At 42.1% G+C, this 16,813-nt stretch overlaps 2 protein-coding genes across 3 annotated transcripts; both read left to right on the forward strand.

Annotated features, from left to right (window-relative positions):
• Positions 1 to 361: 361 nt before the first annotated feature.
• Positions 362 to 6,643, forward strand: LOC137890509 (uncharacterized). The gene is made up of 5 exons (XM_068734617.1): positions 362 to 501; positions 1,005 to 1,177; positions 1,492 to 1,641; positions 2,277 to 2,506; positions 3,828 to 6,643. The coding sequence occupies exons 3-5, from the start codon at positions 1,515 to 1,517 to the stop codon at positions 5,034 to 5,036; spliced, it is 1,566 nt and encodes a 521-aa protein (XP_068590718.1). The 5' UTR covers positions 362 to 501; positions 1,005 to 1,177; positions 1,492 to 1,514; the 3' UTR covers positions 5,037 to 6,643.
• Positions 6,644 to 7,457: 814 nt separating this feature from the next.
• dtnbp1a (dystrobrevin binding protein 1a) lies at positions 7,458 to 16,475 on the forward strand. Of its 2 annotated transcripts, XM_068734596.1 has the most exons (12): positions 7,458 to 7,629; positions 7,734 to 7,819; positions 8,775 to 8,828; positions 9,452 to 9,502; positions 9,892 to 9,952; positions 11,155 to 11,287; positions 12,061 to 12,193; positions 12,685 to 12,707; positions 13,224 to 13,370; positions 13,661 to 13,687; positions 14,734 to 14,865; positions 14,979 to 16,475. In XM_068734596.1, exons 2-12 carry the CDS (start codon positions 7,734 to 7,736, stop codon positions 15,236 to 15,238), a joined length of 1,107 nt encoding a protein of 368 aa, XP_068590697.1. In that variant the 5' UTR covers positions 7,458 to 7,629; the 3' UTR covers positions 15,239 to 16,475. The 2 variants fall into 2 exon arrangements, with proteins under 2 accessions (XP_068590697.1, XP_068590698.1); XM_068734597.1 differs by lacking the exons at positions 7,458 to 7,629; positions 13,661 to 13,687 and having other exon boundaries at positions 7,656 to 7,819.
• Positions 16,476 to 16,813: the final 338 nt, after the last annotated feature.

Below are 16,813 nucleotides of genomic sequence, written 5' to 3' on the forward strand. Positions count from 1 at the left end.
TTGGAGTTGTTCATCCACATTATCTAAACCAGTGTTTCTCAACCTTTGTGTCAAGGACCCCTAAATTGATACACATTATGTCACGGACCCCCCCAAGATTTTGCTTCAGGGACCTCCAACTGACTCTGGTTGTTGGATATAATGTCATAACACCAGGAATTTAGTAGTCAATACCAGGGAAATTCCACGACTGTCGATACCCAATTCGACACAACAACAACACACACTATTTCTAGTACGTCATTTACTTTTTGTTTTTAGTTTTGTTCGCGGTGCTTAGATTGACAAGACATTGTTGATGTAGATCATTTCTCAAAGTAGTGAAACTGCTTCATGGAAGTAACTAAAGTTCTAACTGTTCTCTGAAGGCTCCCTTGTTAATGGCATCAGCCGGTGTCAGTCCGTTCTGTCTGCGAGCTGGAGCTGGTCCTTACAGACACGTCCTCACCAGCGGTGCCCTGCTGGCATCCACCGCCACAAGGACGACCCTGCCAGCAAGAGGTCAGCTGCTCCAGTGTGCATTTCTGCATGCCTGTTTGCATGTCCATGCCCATTTGCCTATAAACAGTTGGAGAAAAGGTGTACTGTACAAAGTTTCCCTTTCATCTCTGGAGGGATGTGCGAGGAGCCACCACTCATATGTAGTGCCATATCACGCTAAACTCTAAGCCCGCCCACTTTCTAGTGGTCCAATCAAATGGAAAAGATTTGATTTAGATCCCTCTTTTAAATGTACACCCCTCAAATAAAAGTTGCAAAAATAGTTACTCTGTATAGTTACTGAGAGAGGTCTTGCTGTTATTTAGCCTCACCTCATTGATATAAATGGGGTGGACAAAATAATAGATACACCTGCATGTGTAACTTGTCTTTGTTTAGTTCTCTTCTTACAAATAAGCATTAGAACTTTCATGAAGAATTTATTGCAGGACTGAATTAGTTTTAGATATGTGTACCTGATAACTGGCCGCTGACTGTGTGAACATGTGTGTGTGTGTGCGCAGACCACGGCTGCAAGCGCAGAGGAAGTTCGCCCAGTCCCCTCCCAGCTCTCCGGGACCAGCAGGTTCGACGACACCGACACGAAGCAACCACGCCCACAACCTGGCCGTGGTCACCTGTCTGACCCGACGCCGGCCCAAGACCGAGGACTTCTTGTCTTTCCTCTGTCTGAGAGGTGAGCTGCACGGGGAGTGGTCTGAACTGAGTCAGTGCCAGGAGCTCGGCTCCACTTCATCATGTAACGCACTACTGTGTGGACAAGAACCGATCAATTGATGAAGAAAGGCCGATGCACCGTTGTGTTTAAATTCATCTGGTGTCTCTGGATCGTCAGAGATCCTTTCTCCGTGTTTGAAGATCAGCTTCAGTTAATGTGCTTTGAATAAGGCAAAAAAAAAAAACGAGCTGCATGGGAATCCCACAGTTCTTTGTGTTTGCCATACTGTATCTCCTCTGAAATCAACAAAGGCATTTCCTCATTCACTTCAGGTTCAGCGGCGTTGCCTAGCAACATGGCTTTCTTAGCGAGCGGACGAGAAAAGAAGCCATCTGGTGCTCAGCATCTTACCTCCTGTCTCTCCACCAATCACAGGACTGCAGCTGAGGGGAAGACCATGAGCATATTCAGTAGAACCGCAGGTACTCATCCTCTGACCTGTCTGTGTATCGGCCTGTGTGGAGAGGCATTGGATTCAGGGTGGATTTATTTACCTGAAAATGTAAATCAACTTTTATTGTCACACATCGTATTGTACACAGCACACAGTGAAATTAAGCCTCTGCATTTCACCCATCCTAGTATTAGGAGCAGTGGGCAGCTACTATATAGTGCCTGGGGAGCAGTTTTCCCTGGAAGCGAATTGGCACCCACCCAGCTACCAGTTACTGGTTATGAAAGCGTTTCAATTTAATACTGATGCCTCTTTATGACCTACATAATTAAACAAGACCATCAGTGAGAAGATTGGCTATTTCTATATAGTTCTTCTTAATGCTTATCATCGGTGCCACCTGGTCAGATTCAGATGAAATCATACAAGCTTTTTTCCACAGGGACTGCCAAAACGAACACAAAATGAAAGTTCCTCGTAACTTTAGATCCAGTCACGTCAGTCTTTGTGAGTGTGGTATATCTTTTAAATACTCTAATGATTGAGGCAACTTTCACTATAAAAAGGTTAATTCATCCAACACAATGCTTGACTTACATTTTGCTCTTTGCTTAGATAAATATATTTTTTTCTGCCTTGTGTCTCTGTCTTGCTGTCCAACAGCGCAGCGAGACTTTAAGTCTCTGAGAGGGAGGCCTGGAGGCTCTGCAGCGGTCAGCGCCTTCTGCCCTTTAACTGCCCGGGCACAGAGGAGGAGGGAGAGGGAGAGGAGAGAGGAGGAGCAGCAGAGGAGGAGGAGGAGGGAGGGGGTGGAGGAGGACAGGAGAGAGGGAGCTGAGAGACACCTGCTGAGACCTCGCCGGCTCTCCCTACAGGTCAGGAGGACTAACGAGGTCTGATCATCCTTTCTTCACGCTTGTATTTCCGAAAGGTGTCTTGTTTGTATCATCAGCATTCTGACTCTTAAAGTTTTACCGACGCCAGTTAGTCGAAGAGCGAAAAACATTTTTTACATTGATAAAAGCCTTCAGTGTCAGTCTCTGCTCTTCTTTCAATTAAGTAATACTCTCCAGTTCTGATATAACTGATGCTATTGCAGCAGCTATGCTAACCTCCTTAGAAGCCGCCATTTTTGTTTAGAACAAACAGTCTCCTCTCCATGTCGTCACACACACACACACACACACACACACACACACACACACACACACACACACACACACACACACACACACACGTTGGGCTATAAACAAACTATACCACGGTCACATGAGTCCACATTACCACCACTAAACTAAAGGAGGACTGGTGTTTGGCTTGATGACTTTAAGTAGTCTCATTTAGCCCCTCGTTGGCATCCACTTCTTTTTACGATGCGTAAAGGCTTCAACATTCATGAGAGGGGGGGTCGTATTTTATGTCGTAGAATACAAAACTTGAATCCACCTGGCTTGATCTTAACTAAGGGGCTGGAATGATCAAAACGTTGAAACTAATAGAATAGATATCCGCATACTTAGATCTATGCAGAGTGCTTTCGGTCTAAAGGACCTTCATCTGAGCATACATGGTTGAACTGGAATGGCAGCTGAAGAAACAAACGAATCACATTCCAATCACTGTATGCAGAAAACCTGTGCACACCGTGATTATTCATCAAAGATCCCCAGATCTATAAGAAAAAACGAAAACATCTCAAAGCAAGAATAGTTCGAGGGGCTATGGAGGGGTATCAGGCTGGGGCCCTCATAAACCATAGGTCCCAAATTCTACATTAAATATCTTGGATTACAGCACAACACTTCAAAACCCTGGTTGAGGCCCATCGGCTGAAGTGTATCTCAAGTGTCAATCCCAAAAAATCTCCGTTTTGTCATATCTTTTCTTCCATATCAACCCCTCTTGGTGGTTCAATATGTTCAATTCCCTGGAATCAAAGAGATGAGATAGGCTGTGAAAATGCATTGAAATCACTGGCAACTGGATAGTTAACTTCATTGTGCCTGATGGAACAAAACGTTATACTCTCTTAAGCTTGTGTTAACAGCAGACCTTATTTCAGGCATCCAACCAAAAACACATTGTGACTTCAACACAAGGGAACCAGAAACGAAAAATGCTAACTCATTTCCTTGTTTTAGGACTCATGGCTGCTGCACTCTATTTATTCCCCGGGCATCAATTCGGAGCTATCATGACCTCTTTCCGTTGCAGGTTGCCATGGTGACTGGTCTCTCTGAACAAAGAACCTCCTGCGTCCGGTCAGTTCCTACGCTAAAGCCGAGCACGGGAATGGCCAGCAGACGATCCCCAAGACCATGCACAAGGCCTAGCAATACCTGTAAACCAAGGGTCCAGGAAACCAACAGCAAACACCAGCTGCCTCGCAATCAGCACCTTCCCCTCCACCACCCAACGGTCTCCGACTATTATCCCAACCCCAAGATCTTCGGTGGTCTCCAGAACTCAGGAAGACATTCAAGCAGGACTCCCCCTTTGACTAATGGTCCAGTCATCAGGATGCTAAGTGAGAATCCTGGGGTCCTGAGGTCGTCCAGGAGACGGAGAGGCCTCCCACCAGACACCAGCCCCACCCTACTGAACGGGCTTCCTTCAGACGGCAGTTTGTCAAAGAAGTGCAGGACAGTGCAATGCAATGATGGCGATGTCCCATCGGAGAGTGTGATCCAGCAGAGGAAGGACAACTGTGATAAAGATGCGAGTCACATTGGTGAAATCAACGGTAGCCACGACGACGAACCGGAACGAGACGCATGTGACTGTGTTGGAGTGATGAGACCAGAGAGGGGCAGTTGTGTTGGTGAAGACCTACAGGCCGAGGTAAAGGTTGGAGAGTTAAGTTTGACCAGCGTCTCTGCTCTGGAGCCCTCTCAAGAAAGGGTCAACCTCGCCGACATCACCACGAACTGTGACCTCAGCCCCGTCAGTGAGGACGCGTGCAGACATGCGAGAGAAAAAAGGCTCCAGAGAAATCCACGCGCTTCATCCACAACCCCTAAACCAATTACCAGGACTGCTGATCCTAGGCCTGTTGCCAGAGCTGCTGCTGCTGCTAGGACTACTGTAACTAAAGCTGCTCTCAACTCAGTGACAGCCACACACGTACGCACTGACCCACCAGCCAGTTATTCTGCCAAGCACACTCCTAAGGGTACTAACAAGGGTACGAGCAAGAACGTTACCAAGTGTACTTCACCAGCCAGCGGTTACTCGATCCATAATTCCAAAGGTGCTGCAAAAGGCACTTCCGAGGGGACCACGGGGGAACCGACGGAGGACAGTGCTCCTGTCAGTAGCTGTTCCAGCACTTCCAAGGGCTCCGCAAAGGGCCTTACCCAGACCAAGTCTACTACCTCAGCCATTAAGACCAGGACCAGCCCCAGAACCCTTCTGAAGCGCTAACAAACACCTGAGCTACGCCTGAAAACGTTCACGAGTTCACTGAATTGAGAATTGATGTCGAAGGCCATTAGTACGGTATTTAAAATATAGCATTGGATTCTGATCTTAAGCACAGCCTGATGATGGTTGTTGGCTGGTCGGATAGTGACACAGTGACTATGTACTGTTCTCCACATTTGTCAATGATTGTGGGATTGTTTTAATTCCATAAATAAATCATTTGAAGAGATGGTATAATGGCAGATACCGTTGCTTAATGGACTTTATAGTGAAGTCACAGTTTTCAGATGCTTCCCTGCTGTATCTGAAATAATAGCTTGATATTTTTGTATAATTCACATGGAAAAGGTACTTGTGTGTGTATTTTTCTTTTTTTTTTTTTCTTTTTTTTTTAATCAAAGCACATATTTTAACTTGAGTCGGTCTGCTGTGCAGTTTTCAGTAGTTTACGTATAGAGAAAGCTGTGGTGCACACTGCTACGTGCCAATGCTCTGGGGCCTTTTGGGGTAGTCGGGTCACAATACAGCCCTGCCTTTTCATTTCAACAGGAATGATTTGTTTGGGATGGTCTAGATCACTAACTTCAAGGGTTTCTCACTTACAATCCTCACCAGAATAATAGGATAAGTTCACATGTATTCAAGTCTCTCCTAAAACAGTAGTGCTCATATGAACAATGGAACAGGTTTAAATCGTTCCTCCTGTTCATACTGTCTGATTTAATTAACACGTCAATATATAATTTCAAACTGTTGTTTTAGTCACGAAAACCAAAACGGCAAACTACATTCCTTCTTTGTACCCTGACTAAGGCAGTGCAGACCAGATCCACTCCTTCCACTCTTACCGTTCACAATAAAAGTCCTAGACATAATATTCGCAGGCTGTATTTTGCATTTTTTTTGTGCTGTTTATTTGTTACCTACTTGAAAAATAGTTTTCAAGTAAGTAACATGCGAAGAACAAAAGTTTTTATTTACCAATTTATATCTTATATTTTCCCCTTCCACCTAAGCCTGTAATATCCATATTACAGGCTTAGGTGCAGGGGCAGAATATGTTGGTCTGCCTGGCTCATTGATCCTTTATCTGACTGAGGTTTGTGCCGGTTAGACTTTATGGCCCAGACAATGGCTCTGAAATGTCAAAAATATACATTTGTAGAAATAGAAGGAGATGTGCCCACACTGGATATCACTGATACTACTGAAACGTCAGAAGGATTTTAGGACTACGTCAGGTGCTATTAGTTTGCTCATAAACTGATTTAGGGGAGGTTAAATAGAAGTGTTAAAATGTTATGGCTGTATTAAATATAATAGAATGAGTCAATACATTGGTCAGTATTGCACATTTTTTATCAGTGCAGCCAATGTGTGTAGGATTTAAACAAAACAAAGTTTTTACAACTTTAAAGTGTCATTTCATGTTTCATGTGTAAGTTATGTTTTTTGGTAAGATGAGCAAACTCTTTCACCCCCAATGGAATATGAACACATGAAAGGACAAATATTTGTGCAGCGACATCTAAGGCAACTGTAAAAAAGTCTGTATAAATGTGAATCTTTTGAATGAGAATTTGCAATAAAATCACTTTGCATATTTATCTGCCGGGTGCATTTAACTCATTTAAACTGAAGCCACGCATTGCAACAAGAAAATACCACCCAAACAATGTTAACCTTAACCCTTAAAGGAATACTTCACCCACAACATGACCATTTGTTTATTCATTACTCACCCAGTGTTACCTTGAGTTCATAAAGAACTATTTGTTTTTCTCGCATTCCTCCACGGGGAACGAAGAAACCAAAAAATGGAGAAAAGTCATTCAAATCTTTTGTCAGGTGGTTTTTGATGTATTACATTGTAAAAAAATAAATGATGGAAGGGCTGGATGATGAGGAAAAACTCCTGTTCCAAGAGGCTGGTTTATGTCGGGGTTTCCTTCAAATTGTCACGTATCTGTCTGTATCTGTGTGAGGACCAGGTTTGACCCACATAAAAAAATTAAATGAATGGATAACAGAACTGTAAAGAAACCATGTCAGTCAAGTGGGGGAGACAAGGACAAGCTGGACACGCTGTTTTTTTTCTCATGAAATAAAATGATGGTTTTCTGACCAGATTCACGAGGGACAACAGTTGCCCATTGTACCAGATCATGGGCAACTCTGGGACTTATTTTTTTCCGAAAAAGGGAAGAAAAAGACGAAAGAGGAGATACAGTCTGCCTGAACCCTGAGTCAGGACTGTGAGGCACTGACAGAGACAGAGGGGGGCGCTGTTGCGCAGCTAGAACAGATTTCTGCCCTCTCCACAACGTAAAGTAGAAGGTGGGTGCGTGTGTTTTTTTCAGCCTGAGTTTAGCCTTTCAGGCAGCTTTTACGCTCAGGCAGACTTTCTCGGCCTTCGTAAAGTATACAGGGAAGAAAAAAAGTGTACTTATTACAGCATACTTAACTCCACCACATATTGTCTATAACATATTGCACAAGCTGTCAGATGTCAACTGTGTGGGAGTCACCAGGCTGGAAAGACTCGGAGGAAAGGAGGGGCTGCCTGGGAGACTGAGTTCAGAAAAAAAGACCAGTAAATATATATATATACCAGAGCAAGTAGCTTACAACTAGCTGGCCAGTGCATCAGTAGTGTTAACAGCCAGTTAAAGCTAAAGCTCACGTTACTGTTTTTAGATGTTAAAGAAACCGGAACTGAGAGGCATCATGTTTGAAAACTTCAGAGAAAGACTTCACATGGTCCAGCAGGATTTCACAACGGGGTTGGTCTGCATTCCAAAAAACGTTAACCTCTTTAGCTAGCTGTGATAACCTCTCACTCATTAGCCTGTATGATTTATTGGATGTGTGTGGTAGCCCTCGTCGCAGAGCATAACATGTACACTTAATGATGACACAATTGAGATGTGATTAGCACCTATGTTGGCTAACGTTATAACGTTAGCTAACGTCCCAGCCGTCATTCAGCTTTTGACCCGTTTTATGGAAAGCTGCAACTTTTTTTATTTTTTATTTTTATGGCACACACCTCATCTTACCCTCTCTAAATTTAAATAAGTGTGCTGCCAGTTGAATTTACTAAGAATGTCATTTGCACCGTAACTCCGTTGAGTTTGTTATCGTCCTAGCTAGCTCGGTCCTAGCTGTTCCTGGATATTACTCTCAGCTGACCATCATGTGACGACTTTTATTTTCTACTTCGAGAGGACGGTGAAGACGTACACCACATCCGTACTGCAATAAAAATGCCAATAATGACGAATTAATAAATAACTAATTGGCCTATGGAATTACAACTATCCAAATTTCAACAATGTGAATTCTAAAAGCCCACTTTCTACAATATACTGAAATGGAGCTCCTAGAAAGTGTCCTTTTCAAAACCTGCCCTGCATCCTTTTTATCCGTGTTGGCTCACAGGCACATTTAACCTCAGCTGCTCTTGGTGTCACTGGCTACTTCTGTGTCTCTACTGTATATGAAGTGTCCTTGAGCAACACACTGAACCCCAGTTACTGGTTAGTCCAGTACCTTGCATGCTAGCTTGCTGCAAAGTTGAATGAGCATCACATACTGTGAAACACTTTTGGTAAAAGTGCTATACAAATGGAGCCCATGTTGCTATATACTACGTTTTTAACTTGGTGTCCAGAGGCAACATTGTTCTACATCCTCGTTGAACTTTTCTCTGTGTCTCTCTAACGTTCCTCCCTCTAGCTTCAAGACCCTTGGAGACAAATCCAGAGACACCAAAATCAGGAGGAAGCCCCGGTGAGCAGAGAACGTGTGTTTGTGTGTTTGTGTTTGTATTAACTGTGATTTAAAGGTCTTACTATCAAGGTCAAACATTCTTCTACACTGCTCTGCCAACCTTCAGAGCAAAACTGACAATTCAGTGCTCAGTCACACTTTTATAATTTCTTATGGAAGCAGGTGGCATGACAGCAGACCCAGCGTTATGGGTGGGAGATCGGCATTATTATTCTTATGATCATATGTTTTTTGGGGGGTTGTGATTTATTATAGGTGTGGCTGAGTCATTTTTTGCTGAGGTTTAATTCTGTTAGAGACTGTGGGCCTGGAAATTATTAAAAATGTGAACCAATGTGAAGCTCTACAGAAAACATAATGTGTGTGAATGTGAGATAGTCCTTGTAACATAGCAGCCTGTCAAAATAGAACCAGGTCTCAACCCCTGTTTGTGTGTGTGTTACACTGACCTGCTAAATATGTTAATTGTCAGTGACTTCACCTGTGAAAGATTTTAATGGGGAAACCCTGACTTTGTTTCTTCTGCATATGGTCTGCAATGAAAGATGTTTCAGTCTCTGAATTGTATGAATGCTCACATTATGCAATCATTAGTCAACATTGTGTGATTCTCTGTTGTTCAGGTTTGAAGAAAGCCTTCCTCATTTCAGCGCTGGACTGGACATCCTCAGCAGGTCCACACACACACACACACACACACACACACACACACACACACACACACACACACACACACACACACACCGCTGTTCTTCTGTCTTTGTGACGACACTGACATAATGCATTCCTTAGCCCCTTACCCTCACCTTAACCACCAGAACTGAATGTTTAACCCCAACCCTAACCTAAACCTAGTCATAACCCGAACCTTAAAACCAAGTCTGACCCCTCAAACCGGCAAACATTTCCTCACTTTTCAAAAATGTCCTCAACTCTGTGGTTAAAAACTTGCTATGGTCCTCACTATGTAGCAAGTACAAGAACAGACACACACACAGTCAATTTCCAAAAGAGTTGATGTATATGGAGGGTGTGTTTATGTATATACGATGTGTTTCTTCAGGTATGAGGAGAGCTGGTTTCTGCTCCATAAACGAACCAAAGACTGTGCTCAGACTGCAGAGGTAGGACCAGCACACTCTGTTCACTTCTTTAAACACTATTCATGATTCACAATGTATAAGGGAGCGTCTTCTGGGGACGATGGTGTGTTAATGGCTCTTAAATATCAGATGCAAACGAACACATGTACACGTCGTTGTCGTGGCAGCAGGTTCACAGAATACTGTCATACACCAGTGTTGGCTCTCCATAGAATCCTGGTTTTATACTCGTATCTTAATATTTTAGAGAAACGCTTGTCTGCACAAGTTTTTAACACAGTAAGCTAGAGCTGAAAGGATTTATTTATGGGTCAATCTATGGACATTTTATTGGCAGCAATTTTGATAATCAATTAACCATTTAAGTAACTGTTTAAGCAAAATTGTTCTCTGGTTCTTGAATGGAAAATCTCTGGACTCTCATTCCAAAACAAGACATGTGAAGACGTCACCGTGGACCTTGAGGCTCTTTACCAAATGATTTATCGATTAACTAAGAGAAAGTAAGCAGCAGTTCAAAGGGAAAATAATCAATATCTGCTTTTACATTCCACCCTGATTAAATGATAGTACTGGGAAATATTGGTATCTTTTAGCAGACTTTTACACACAGAGGAGATAGCAGTTGCTAACGTCAGTGACTTAATTGGAAACTTTGCCGTTTGTCAACCTGGATCCTATCTTCCCTTATTTTTGTGTCTAAAAGTGACTAATTTTGAACCAATTTTTTAAATTGGTCCACTCAAAGTGCTTGTTTTTGCCACTGATAGGCTCAGATTGTTCTCAGTGTCCTATATTCAGATTTCACAAAGTGACCTTTTCTTGAGCAGGACTTCTTGGACACAGTAACTAACAGGCCAGATCAAGGGAAAGGGAAAGAAAAACATTTCATTTCTCTGTTGTGTTTTTTCCATGACGTTGTCAGAGACTTATAATAGCAATCTGAGCCTGTCGGTGGCAAAAACAAGCACTTTTAGTGGGCTCATTGTTACATTGTTGCTGTGCAATTGCCCTTTGCTGCTCGTTTCACATGTCGGTTTCAGCGCTCTCCCTCAATACTGGACCTATTTCAAATAGTTGTAAAAAGCTCCTGTGAGGCTACACAAAACATTAGCTGCTTCGCAACAAAATGGCTGGTGTGTGTGTGTGTGTGTGTGTGTGTGTGTGTGTGTGTGTGTGTGTGTGTGTGTGTGTGTGTGTGTGTGTGTGTGTGTGTGTGTTAGGCAGTAGATGGGGACATAGTGATGCTCTCAGCACACTGGGAGAAAAGAAGAACAGCTGTGACTCAACTACAGGAACAGCTGCAAAGCTTGCCGGCCTTCATCAGTGAACTAGACGCCATCACTGCTAACATAGGTATGGAGTCTGTTTCATTCCTGTCTTATAAAGCCAGTCCACATCAACAGATGGTGCCATATGGTCGAACAGTAGACCTCAATATGTGCCGCCTGTATAGTTTTTACTCACTCTTCACAGTATTCAGATCCTGTACTTGGATAGATATGTACATTTTCTTTATTACAGAGTTTCACTTTTTACAGTGACACATTTTGTTTCATGCAACAAAGCCAAATTAATTGTGAATCAACCAACAATCCTTAGCTTAACAAGGTTGCTAATGCTACCTACCTCACGGGCTAGCTAGCCAGGCTAGCGTGTGAGCTTAGATTATCACTCTGCATCAAAGTGAAGAGCCAGTTTTAGCAGTGTGAGCTAGCTGCTGTTGGCAGACTCTTGGTGCTTTTTTTATTATGCTAACTTCCTCGCATCCTCTTTGCTACCGTGACCTGGAAATGATTCCCCCTGAACCCTTATGCTTCGTCCGACCATGTCAATCCAAAATGTTTAGTTCAGACAGTAGTTTTGTTAAGAATGGGCGGAAAAAAGAGAGCTGAGCACAGCTGGCCAATCACAGCGTGAGGTGGGTGTGAATGATGGATGTTCTGTTAAAGAAAACTACAGAAATTATATCATGCTGACCGTGGACGATTTTTCTTTCCTGTTATGTTATTTCATGCTCTTCTACCCTTAATTACACATTTTTTAGATGATTATGTAAAACTTAATATGAATGCAGTGGATGAAATGTATGACTCTGTTGTGCTAAATATGGTCGTGTGTGTCTGCAGCTCATTTGGAAGGTGACTTTGAGGAGATGGAGAGCAGATTGGTCTACCTGGAGACTCTGTGTTCTCAGTGTGAACAACAGACGGTCAAACAACATCACATCAACCAACTAGACGTCTATAAGAAAAAGAAGAGGTAGGAGACAACCAGGAATTTTTCAAATGTGTGAGAAGAGCTTGTTATTGACACTCAACGCTTTCTGAGTACCAACTGAATTGTTTTTACACCCAGTGTCAAAAACTGTGCAGTGTTTAAAGTTATCTTGATTGCTTAATCAGATTTCTATTTGTTACTACTACAATGAATGTTATGATGTAAGTAATGTTGTGCTATTGTCCAGCATATTGAGTTTTGACCCGTTTATTTTTTTAGAAAATGCAAAAAAATTGTTTTTGAAAAGAAAAATCTGTGACTTGAACTAAACCTTGCATTGGCACTGATTTTAGGAAAAAGGTGTTTGCAATCCTAAACACTGATTCCTTAATTTTTTGTCTGTGTACTATATATCAATGAACCAGAGTGAATCATCGTCATAACAAGAGATGACTTAAAAAAGCAATCAGTTACAATGAAAGATGGAGTAACTATCTTTAGAATAACATAATGCTAACTTTGTCTTGTAACAGGAGGGAGATGGAGGTGCTGGAAGGTGAGCTGCTGTTCTACACACATTTGTCACATTACTACACAATAATGGCTCCCTTACTACCTCATTACAATGCTGTGAATTATTTGCCTCTTTTGTAACGTCTCAATTTTTGACACAATTAGCGGTATGGGATGTATAAACAAAATTCGACAAAACACTGATAAACACTACTTATTTTTTTTACAATCATTTCATTTGGGAACAAAGTTACCCAACCCCTACATCACCCATGTGAAAGACATGTTTCCCCTGTAGTTATTGTCAGTAGGTTGACTGGTTGATAAAGTGTGTAATATACCCATGACAAGTTTGTTTACAAGTGACAGGAATAATGATCAGTGCCTTAACTTTTCTAAATGACGGTGAACCTGTTGATCATGTGAAATGCCAACAGCTAACTGACCAACACTGCTGATAATGGTATGATGTAAAGAGTTTTGATTTTCTTTTTCATCTACAATGACCCCTTAAATGCCATCGTACTATAGAGATTAGACGATATGCTTCTGTTTATAGTGGAACTGAATTCTGAGCATGCTCAGAAGGTGGCAGAGCTGGAGCAGGCCATGCAGCAGAAACTGAAGGAACGACAGAAAGTCTACGAGGAAGCCTTTAACCAGGACATGCAGCAGTACCTGTCCACTGGATACCTACAGCACAGAGGTAATGCTCTCTGTAGCTTTTACTTCCTGTTGTTATTAGACAATAAAACCATCAGTGGAAATAGAGACTTTTAAGGCAAATTTAAGCTTATACGGATATGCTAACCAGTTCCACACTTGTGTGATTACATTTGAAAATGCATTGAATCACACTAAATTGGTGCTTTAAAAAAACAGCAGTCTTGTGTCATAGTCAAGGCAGTACCTTAAATCTCTACTCAAGTAAAAGTACTAGTTGAGTAAAATTACAAATATCGGCCCCTCTTCTTTTTTTCTCCGCACTTCTATTAGATGTGAATATGACTGTCATCAGTTCAGGTAAGGAAGTGAACATACATCTGTATTTATGGTCAGTTTGTGTGGTCATCATGTCATCATTAGATCATCTGCTACATATACACCAGGACAATATTACCAGTCCGTATCTCTCTGTGAATATAACATTACTATTGTACTCTCTAAAACCCACTAAAGACATGTTTTAAATTACTTTCTTTTGCTTTTTGTCTCCTGTATTATATTCTTAGTGGGCAAATACATTGGATGTGCATGCACAATGTTAATTCTGTCAAAAAGTCAAGTAGATCTATAATCTTTTTTTTGATCAAGAAAATCCTGAATGAGTTTGATCTCTAAATGAAACATTTCCCATCAACAGTTTGATGCAGATTAAGTAGAGTTTCTAGTTTAGTTGCACTTCCCTTCAGCTACTAGAAATAGTCAACAGATACTCTCAGTTATTATGGATTCATTGTAGCTGTGTGACACTGCGACCTGATAGCCGAGTGGTTAGGGCGCAAATGCCCTGAGCAGCGGGTCGCAGGTTCAGACTGTTTGCTGCATATCACTCCCCTACTGTCTTTCCCCACACGTCTGTCTCAACTATCACTATCAAATATAGGCATTAAATGCCCAAGAAACAATCTTAGAATGATCATTAAAAGTATTTTATACCCATTATATTGATCTGGTTAATATTAGGATAATACATCTAAGCATTTGATAATGTTCATGAAGAATTCAACATATCATAAACTGCTTCCTTGAGTATTTGATTGTGGGTCATAAAGTGTGTAGAGATTCTGTTGTCCGTATATCAATGGGGAGCTTGTTCCACCCTTTGTGGAGCGGCGGCCAGGCTGGATGCTGAGGAGAGGGGTGGTGTGGGAGAACTTGGGGAGGATGAAGTGTGTGAACGTGCCCTTTAGTGTTCCAATGTGGGTATCCGTGTCTGTCATCTGCTATGACTATTATTGACCTGAAGAAAAGTTCAGTTGTATGTAAAGCTTCAATAAGGTGTGTGTGTGTGTGTGTGTGTGTGTGTGTGTGTGTGTGTGTGTGTGTGTGTGTGTGTGTTTTTGCAGAGCCAACAGGAGCTGATGTGCGTGTTCTGGATCAGATGACAGTAACTAACATATCGGACCAGGAGGCTCTGGATGACTTCCTCAACTCCACTGGTGACGATGACATCAGCACAGGATCATCACTGACCTCAGGTAACCTCGACTCATGGGATGGATATTGTTCGAGTTTTATTTATACCACTAGTATTATCAAGGAGAGTCAAGGTTTAGTTACTCAGTGAAATAAGAGTTGTCTTCTCCAACAGGTCCAGACCTCGAGTCCTGCTCCTCTGAAGCTTCGAGAAGCCAATCAAACCGAGCCCCTCCCACAACCAGCCAAACGTCCAACCAGGATGCAGAGTGGGAGCAGGACGAGGATCGGGCCAGTGAGGAGAGCGATGAGCCTCTGGTGCAGTCAGACGAAGAGGAGGTCCAGCCGGACATGTCGTTGGTCGGCTTACAGGACGTTGGCACAAGAAGGGGCTCCGACGAGAGCGATCCTGCAGGGGACCTGTCCTCCGGGTAACCTAGCAACCAGGCCCTTGAATACTGGGTAAACACTAACTACTGTTACCCCTCTGGTGCCCTCTTGATTTGACTTGACACGGCTCCCATCTCCAGCAAACATGAGCAGCACTTCACTGCTCCTTTCCTTTGAGGTTTGAAACGAAAACGTGCCCTCTAACACAAATGCTGAGTTTTCAGATGTTAGGGACAGTTGTCCTGAGCTGTCTCAGTAATGCTAACTATCTGAGACATTGTCCATTCACTGTTTACCCAAAGAAATTGAAAAATAGAGATGTACCGATACCATTTCTTCCTTTCCGATTCTGATACCCGAACCTACGGGTCAGCCAATGCAGAGTACTGATATATAACCAAAAAAGTTAAACAGCTCATAATTCCCTCTCAAGTACCTATTTGATATTGCTGTGAAAACATCTCCTTCAAACAACTGTCTTTATTTAAGTTTCTAGCCAAAAAACTACATTTTACAAGACTAAATTTGAACACATCATACTTACGTTATTACATTTTCCCAAATCAGTTTTTTTCTGAATAGAGCTTGAACGCATCATGATGTTACTCAATGCAACCTCCGATCAGCTAACGTGCATTAGCTCTCCTCCTGCCGATTTCAACACAGATTTGTTGTTCATAATGTAGCATTATTGGAGAAAACATAGAGCGCACCAGAGTGTTTAACCAAAGGTGTGAAGTACTAGTTTGCACTTGTGCAGTAGCAATTGACATATATTGTTGTTTCTCTGTAGCTTGAATGAGCTGATAACGGGACATCTGATCGGTGCATAGTGTTGCGTACACGCCAATACCTGATCCAACATTTTTAGGCTCTATAGGAGGCATTTCTGACACTGGTATTCAAATTGAACATGACATTTGCCACAGTGTCAATAAGTTATTTGAGTTGTTGAAGGCCTCAATCTGGCTGTATAACACCACAGTATTCACATGTACAGTAACCTCTAATCTTTTTTAGGTTCAGGCCAATCTGTGAGAAATTCTGTAAATAGGAAGTGACCTTAATTAACTGTTAAAGTTGTCAAGATATAGATTTGTTTTGTATTTCCCTTTGTGCTCACTAATATGCAAGAAGAAGCTGGTACAGCATTCATCCTGTAGATGGAACAGCTGCTGCCACTGTCCACTGTTTGTTAGCAGCAGGGCAGTCTTGATGTACGCGTCTCTGCTTGCGGCCTTAATGGCGCGTCAATCTCACAATAAAGTTCTGTAAACTACAAGTGTGGCTGAAGTTTTGTCCTTTTTAGACTTTTTTCTTTTGTGCCTGACTTGATCTAATGGTCATGGCTGCCGGTGATATTTACACAAAAACCAACAAGTAAATGATCCTACTATCAAGCATTGGCTGTCCAAGAGTTGTTTTCAGGATTACTCTGGTATCTAAAGGTTTGCTGCATAACTGTTCATAATACTGTGAGACAGGGTTTTGAAATTTTTGAAAGTTATCATGGCGATATCCATATGTATGTCAGACACAAACACATTGTTGGTTTTGGTCTTTTCATTTGTGGTCTCTGAGAAAAATACAGGAAATCACTGGATTGATCCTTCAACATTT

Source organism: Cebidichthys violaceus, unplaced genomic scaffold, assembly GCF_023349555.1.
Source record: "Cebidichthys violaceus isolate CVI_PGR_0920_01 unplaced genomic scaffold, fCebVio1.0.p SCAF_65, whole genome shotgun sequence".
Taxonomy (NCBI): domain Eukaryota; kingdom Metazoa; phylum Chordata; class Actinopteri; order Perciformes; family Stichaeidae; genus Cebidichthys; species Cebidichthys violaceus.